The sequence below is a fragment of the Bidens hawaiensis genome, unplaced genomic scaffold, assembly GCF_021521415.1.
Source record: "Bidens hawaiensis isolate Kalapana, Puna unplaced genomic scaffold, B.hawaiensis_p1.1 tig00003961_1, whole genome shotgun sequence".
NCBI classification, from domain to species: domain Eukaryota; kingdom Viridiplantae; phylum Streptophyta; class Magnoliopsida; order Asterales; family Asteraceae; genus Bidens; species Bidens hawaiensis.
This window is the reverse complement of record NW_027491228.1, coordinates 473,102-481,336: the sequence shown is the minus strand read 5'-3', so window position 1 is coordinate 481,336 and position 8,235 is coordinate 473,102. Positions and strand designations below refer to the sequence as shown.

General features: G+C 29.6%; 1 protein-coding gene across 1 annotated transcript; it reads left to right on the top strand.

Annotated features, from left to right (window-relative positions):
* Nucleotides 1-7,091: 7,091 nt before the first annotated feature.
* LOC143624717 (uncharacterized) lies at nt 7,092-8,235 on the top strand. The gene has a single exon (XM_077095279.1). The coding sequence runs from the start codon at nt 7,324-7,326 to the stop codon at nt 8,233-8,235; it is 912 nt and encodes a 303-aa protein (XP_076951394.1). The 5' UTR covers nt 7,092-7,323.

Sequence of the window (8,235 nt, the reverse complement as noted above, 5' to 3'; positions counted from 1 at the left end):
TAGCAACCCAATCCAGCATCTAATTCAACCAACCGCTTTTAAGTCATTAATATAAACTCTACATAACTTAAAGAGTGGAAACAAACCATAAGAGTGGCAGCGTAACCAATGGAAAATCACATTTTAGTGTAATACAAGTTAACCATAAGAATATCACTTATTATCTGCACAAACAAAGAAATAGATCATTATTCGTTTGTTACCATGATGTTCGCGACACGGGCATCATGAAAAAAGAGCAAATGAAATATTAAATTGTTAATCCGATAATCAGATCTGCACCATGACTAATATGTTGACATGTAAAAGTCAAGCCCAGAACGTGCAATATGATCTGATCATAAACCAAGACCGAAACAGGTCCTCAAATGGAATCTTTAAAATTCCCTTCATTTTGTGAATTATAAAGAGAATTATGCAAACAAATATAATGTTGAACAACTATTTTTTAAACCAACAAATGATATTATTCCTTATTACGTACGACAAACTAACGGAAAGCTAATTCCAAACTAACATACGACAAACTAATGGCAAATTAATTCCACTATTCCAACAAAAGAATATTAAAACCTTCAAATAAATGTAATTCCAAAACAAATGGCAAACTTATAGTCCTTAAGATAACTACTTCTAATGTGACATCAACAAAAGACAAAGTCAACTGCAGAGCTCATGTCAATATCATAGCAATTCTGTTAACACATAGAAGATACAAATATCTAAAGGTAAGGATTATTCATAAAGTATTTTTTAACAATATTACATACATGCAATACTTGGTATTATACATTATCACACGCATGTAATACTCAATACCCAGTATTGAACATATGTAAACTAGGTACTGAACATGTATAACAATGTGATGCTGCATATCGTAATATTTCTTTTATTATTACATATATGTAATGCTCGGTATTACATATTAGTACTCATTTGTAATACTCATATATCTCCTAAAATTGTTGATGAATAACCAATTAAACCATAAATCAATACATGAAGCAAACAAATTATGGCTTTTACATGGCTAACAACCGTTTTTGGCCTATAATCACCAGATTTTGGCTGTTTTTTGACCTAGAATCACCTAATTCTAGCTATTTTGACCTAAAATCACCAAATTCTGCAATTATAGAGTCAATATTGATTGTAGAATGTGTAGATAGAGCAATATCATCAGTTTAACAAGAAACTAATGAAAATCGGTAAAAACACACAAGATTAAGGAAGATAAAAGTCTGAATTCAAGAGTACCTTCAGATGTCATGTTTAATGGTTGAAATCAACAATGAAGAGACACGATCTGTGATTTATTTGATGATTTAGGGTTCTTAATTATCAAGTTGTAACGATTCACGATCTACAAGTGATTTGAGAGAGTCCATCACGCATTAGAAAGTTGTAGAGAGGAAGGTCGTAAACAAGAAGGAAGCTGTCAGGTGTGTTAAAGATGCATTTTGGGTCATTTTACAAATATAACCCTATGGTTAGGAGTTTTTTAGTTTTCTCCCTAACTAGGAGTTTTCTCTTGATCTTTCCCTTATATATATATATATAGGGTGAGGATCCTAAGAAAACTTTTTAAATTGAGAACTTTAAAAACCATTTTAGATCACAAAAAAACCCCTTCAAAAACATATTTTTAAAAACTATAAAACGAAAATTTTAAAAAAGTAAAAAAACCAAAAAATTTTATTTTTCATATCGGTTCATAAAAAAAATAATTATACACATATGTATATTTTATTTAATCTCCATTTACATAATGCACACATATATACATTATCATTTATCTTAATTGTATATATGTGCATAAAGAATAACATGTATAAAATTAGAATAAATATTATAAATATATGTATAATTTTGATAACCAATATTTTTTTTTATTTTTTATGAAACCAGTATGAAAGATAAAAATTTTTGGTTTTTTTACTAATTTTATTTTGGCGTTTTTTTTGTTTTATAATTTTTTTTATGTTTCTTAAAAAAGAATTTTTTTTGGTAAAAAATGGTTCTCAAAGTTCTCAATTTTAAAATGGTTCTCAAACGATCCCAATCCTATACACACACACCAGGTTATTAACCTGTGTACTACACGGGTGGAAATTAGTAAACTTGTCAAATAAACATATATGTTTATTTATTTAAACATATATAAAAATTTGTATTAATATGAACAGATATATTTACACACACAAACATATATATATATATATATATATATATATAAAGTAAAATTAGTTTGTAAGTAATCATAATTTTGAAGGAATGATTAATTTATATTATTAATAAAATCAGATCTTATTACATTATAAATAATGTATTTTATAAATAGTTAATAAAAAAGAAAAGTGGTTCAGAAGTTAAACAATATAAAAAAACAAGTCGTTATCTTCATTCAAACCCCATAACCAATCCCATAACCAATCCCACACAATAGGTTAGTTACTCGTGTAGCACACAGGTTGAAATAAATAAAAATTTTTAAATAATAACACAATGTCAAATACAAAAAATTATATTCAACAGATATAAAGATATACTATATAGTAGAACAAATTACACATTACATAATATAAAAATAAAGTCGTTAGAAAATTCATAAATCCCTAAATATTTTCTTGTACGCAATATTTGTAGTTTTATTTGTAACTTTACTTTCTATATCAAAACTTAGTAGTTTCATATTTTTTATGTTTTTAACTCTAGATAATGTAACACATAACCAACCACAAGCTAAAATATTGTCCCCAAACCAAGCAACCATCTATAGTGACTGACCGCTTTTATTAATCTTCATTGCAAAACAAAAAAAAGTGAAAATTCCATTCTTTGAAATTAATCATTTTATCTAAAAGTGTAGGATTTTTCTTTTTAAGAAAAAAAGTGAGAGTTCCAGTATAACTTCCGAATATGATTTCCGCTTCTACAACACGGTTATCATATTGTATTTTTACATGTATTTTAGTTTAATTGCATCGACCATTTAAGCAACATCACCTCAGCATCATCTTTCAAGACTAACCTATGATTTGACAACCTTAGATTTTGAAGCGATTTAAAATATCAGGAAACTAATACTTTCTTGTAATGTATCATTTTATGTCTGATAGATACCATCTGAATAATGGTAATATTTTTAATCTCCCGGAAACATGGTAATATTTTTAATGAGAATCACTTTCTTTAAATGTGATCCATTGATTAAAAAGATCAAAGGTTGTGGTCGGGTTTTTAGAGTGTTTATAACTCATGTGGGTTTTTAAATATGGTCTATATATATATATATGACAAATTGGAATTTAATAATCTAATCTTTTTGCTGTTGGCGGATACCTAAGAAACTAGCTGCCACCGGTCCCACGTTTCACACTAATTGTTTTCATTGAACCTATGTTAAAAAAAAAAAACTTAACTCTGTTAATTTTTTGTTTTCGAATTTCAAACGGAAATTTTAGGTTTTTTGAACGGAATAAGGATACGGGTCAATTGATGTAAAATTTACCTCGAAACGTTGCTCAAAACTGAGGTTTTTTCATAGCCGTGGGTGGGTTAGATTTTTTTAGCTGGGGTTGGGGGTGTGGGTGGGGCTTTCTTAGCTGGGGTGAGGTGGGGGGTGGGGTTAGTTTTTTAGTTTGATAAAGTCATGTGAGATGTAGAGGATCAAAGAAGAGAAAATGTGTACCATAAGAATAGATGAACGGTCTAAGATTGAGTTCCGTAGTTTCCTACTTTTTTGGAATTCACCGATGAACTCACCATATGTGATATATATCTATCTACTCTAAAAAAAGACTATCACTTTTGCCACTTGTCAATCTCATATCTCTCCTCATATTTTTTTCAACCAATTTTAACATATGGCACTTGTATTTTAAGCCATTTCAATAAATGAATTCAATAATTTTTATTAAATGTAAATCATAACCGATTCATTTATTAATATTAATGGTGAAATAAGAAAATAAGGAAATATAAAAATTGAAGTTACAGATCTGTTAGAATAAAATTTTAAAGTCACGGGTAATTGCAAATAAAGAAAATAAAGATGCATCATTGTCGAAGAATTTGGATTTGTATGGTAAACTAAAAATTGTATTTAAGCTGGGATTCGAGCAACAGTGTATAATTTTTTATATAAGATTGATTTCAAATTTGGATTTAATAATTTTCTCATATGCATTTGAACTTTAAAAAATGTGTATTTTCTTAATTTTCTTCAAATATTTTGTATAAATATTACAAACATGGAGAATACATATTATATATATCTTGGTGTTTATCATTAAATCATTGAAGTCGAATATTATAACTATAATCCATATGTATAACGATTTACTATATGAACTATCTGTCATTTTGTAAGGGTACATATGAAATTAATCCTTTATTTAGATGGCTTTTTTGTGTGGCATAAAATATTTTCAAAATTAAAAGATCAATATTTAGTTTTCAATATTTTCTTGTATAGCTCGGAACAAAAATGCTTTATAAACATATATTTTTTGACTTGATTTATACTTTTTTTAATACATTTAAATATAGTTAATTTAATATGCCTTATAAGACACATTCGTGTTTATTATGGTTTATATAAGACAAATTGGATTTACGTTAGTGTTGCATATTGATTAGTACATAAATTTAAGTGTTTATTATGGTTTATATTCAAAATAATAAAGCTACATATAGATTTTTTTTTTAAACTACACTCATAAAATTTATTATTAAAATATGTTATAAATGTTCATTAAGATTCACACTTATTATAATATAACTTAATAGAAATATTTATTATTTTTTATTATTTTTAAAAGGTTAAAAAATAGTTTTCTAAAAGCCCCAAATCATGACTTTTCAAAATGGCTTTTTAAAAAAGCCAATAAGTATATTTCAAACTCAATCCCAAACATGCTCTAAAAATTCTAGGCATGATTATATTAACAACATTCAGGTAATCTGGTTTTTGAGATAATCATGTTTTTTTGATAAACATGAGCAAATGATCTCAAATGACATCATATTAACTGATTAAAAGGTATGATATTTTATTTGCATGAATATATTTTTTTTTGTTAGCTTCATGGATACATTATCATTTATCTAAGGTTGGTTTGTACTTGAAGAACCTTATTTGTCATACAGAAGAGTTATAAGCAAACCTATATGTTACCTTATCAATAGTTACAAGCAGACATGAACTAAAGATTTTGATTTTTGATAAACAATGTATACAAACCAATACAATCACAAATATAGTGTATAAGGAAGGTCTTACATATTTTTAACATATTTGTGTAATCTTAATTATGTAATTTCTGTAATTTAATGTAAATTATAATTGTATTAACAACACATGCTCATCTAATTGACTGTATTTCACTTAATGGTTAAAATTTAAAATTTTCATAAATTACCCGTGTAATACACGGGCCTCAAACTATATATATATATATATATATATATATATATATAGGGTGGGTAAAAATAAAAAGAGATAGTTTTTCTAAAAAGAGTAAAAATAGATCTAGGCCCTTGGATCTAGGATCTAGTGGCTAAGATTAGTATTTTTCAAAATACTAAAGAGTTTCTTAGGATCTAGGATTTAGTTTACATAGATAGCCTCACATAGTTTCCTAGTATGTACTTTTTATTCCTAGTATATGTGTGTGTATGTATGCATGCTTGTGGCATGATCGATCTTTTGTGGACAATGTCAATCTTCTTGGTTTAGAGTCAATGACAACCTTTATTACTTATAATGCGTTTGTATTAGTGTTTATGTGTGTGTGCACATAAAGCAATGTGTATATGTATTTGTATAGGGGCATATGCATATGTATTTGTGTGTCTGTGCCTATTGACTCTTTACAAAGTCAATCAGTTGCATCTGTGTATGTGGAAGAACTGTATGCGCCACTATTTGACTTTGTAAACTCTCATTATTATAACAAAAACGAACTCATTAGTTAAAGAACCAATTGTTTGACATTGTAAAGCGATGTGTGTATATGTATTTGTGTAAGGGGATAAGTGTCTTTTTATATGTATGCATGTCTGAGTGTTATGTGCGATGTGTGTATATCTATGTAGGTGTATCTATGTTTGAGTGTGTCTGCTATATATGCATCTATGTGTCTATATATGTATTTTTGTGTATAACTGTGTATATATATGTATGTATGTTTGTGTGTCAAACTGAATGTCAATTTGGTAGTTAATGTCAATTTACTTTAACTTATACAAATAAACAGTTTACCTTAGGATAATCTACATTCTGGTAATCTGGTTAAGCATTGGACCATTTAGATAGTCAAGATTAGGATTCTTTATGCTAACTTGAGTGTAATAAGCAGCTTCCAATGAAAGTCAACGGGTCATAGAAAATCAAACAAAGAAAGACAAAAATCTGTTAGTTTTAATTTTGGAGGAAAATGTATAACACACTGAGGGTTCAAATTGCATATATTAAAAGACCACATGGATGCAAAATGTAAATGATTATTGTCTTTTCACAGGAAAACTAACTTTTGGTTCATGACGGGCGGTCTGATTGCAAAAAAAAAAAAAGAAAAAAAAATACATACCACAGAAGTGATATCTGCAAAATTACCATCACAGGGTTGATTCCTGTAAAAAGGTACTAACTACATAGGTGATTTCTGCGCTTAACTCTACGATCAATACATGACACATTAACCAATTTTAGCAAAAATATTGCAGATTATTAGACATTGACGTAAAAGTACTCTCACTTTTGACGTAATATGTGAATGTAGTCACATGTTTTGTTGTGGCTAGTCTGCTTCATTCAAACTGGAATTCATAAAGATATCATTGGTATTGTCCAACTCACTTTACCAAATGTTATATATTCTCATGATTTTAATTTCCCAAATAATTATACCATTGAAATTTACTTACATCACTTAGTTCATGAACATTTTTCTTTTTGTTGGAAATTGAAATTATTGTTTACCTTCTACAAATTTTTGCTATAAATTCTATCATAATTGTTTTTAAATATATATTTAATAACAGCAGAATTAATTTTTAATTTAATATCCACTAATCTAAAATAAGAATATCAATAAATAATTAAATATATATCATTAAATACAGTATCAATAAAGTAATGAAAGCAATAAAAACAAGCAAAAAAGCATTTAAATGCTATAAACTAGTGGTAACGTATTCTCAAGGTTCTCATACGTTTCATAAAGCGATGGTTGCTTCATCCACACCCAATCATCTTTTTCTTTTATCATCTTATTATTATTCCACCACCTCATATCCACCACCACCACCACCACCATGAGCACTGAATTCGGCACCACCACCGCCACCCATAGAGTCACTTCATTCACCAGACTAGCAGCTTATTTTCTCATAATCCCCATGTCTTATTACCTTGGCTATTTATCAGCTCTTCTAAAAAATCCGCCATATGGCCCACTCTACCATCAACCCACCACCACCATAGTCAGCCCACCACTGCAAACCGCCGACATTGACCACTACCAATTCCAAACTCGTTGCGCTAACCCGATTCCACACCAACTCGTTCGCCAAACGATCCTAAACCGGATCTTCAACGGGACATCCCCGTATAAAGATTTCCCTCAACTACATATTAAACCGCTCTTACGAGAAAAACGAATAAAAGGTTGGGGGTCCACTGGGCTTGTGTTTAAAAACCTTATTCATAAACACAAGCCCAGGACAATAATAGAAATAGGCACCTTTTTAGGTGCCTCAGCTATACACATGGCCGGGTTGACTAGACAACTCGGCCTCCAGACTCAGATTCTCTGCATAGACGATTTTCGAGGGTGGCCCGAATTACCAAAGCAGTATAGAGACATTAAAAAGATAAACGGTGACACCATTTTGTTGTACCAATTCATGCAAAATGTGGTTCATGTGAATGCAACCGAAAGCATTATATTTTTACCATATTCGACCGGGTCGACCCTTGAGAAATTATGTGAGTGGGGTGTGTTGGCGGACATGATTGAAGTCGACGCGGGCCATGATTTTCACTCGGCTTGGTCCGATATCAATCGGGCTTATAAGTTATTAAGGCCCGGCATGGTTCTTTTCGGGCACGATTATTTTACTGGTGCCGATAATAGAGGTGTTAGAAGAGCTGTGAACATGTTTGCCCGAGTCAAAGGGCTTCGGGTCAAGGCTGATGGTCAACATTGGGTACTTGACTCACTTTAA

What these genes read in the sequence shown, in the direction of transcription:
- LOC143624717 (XM_077095279.1), top strand. Translation starts at nt 7,324, where the DNA reads ATGAGCACTGAATTCGGCACCACCACCGCCACCCATAGAGTCACTTCA.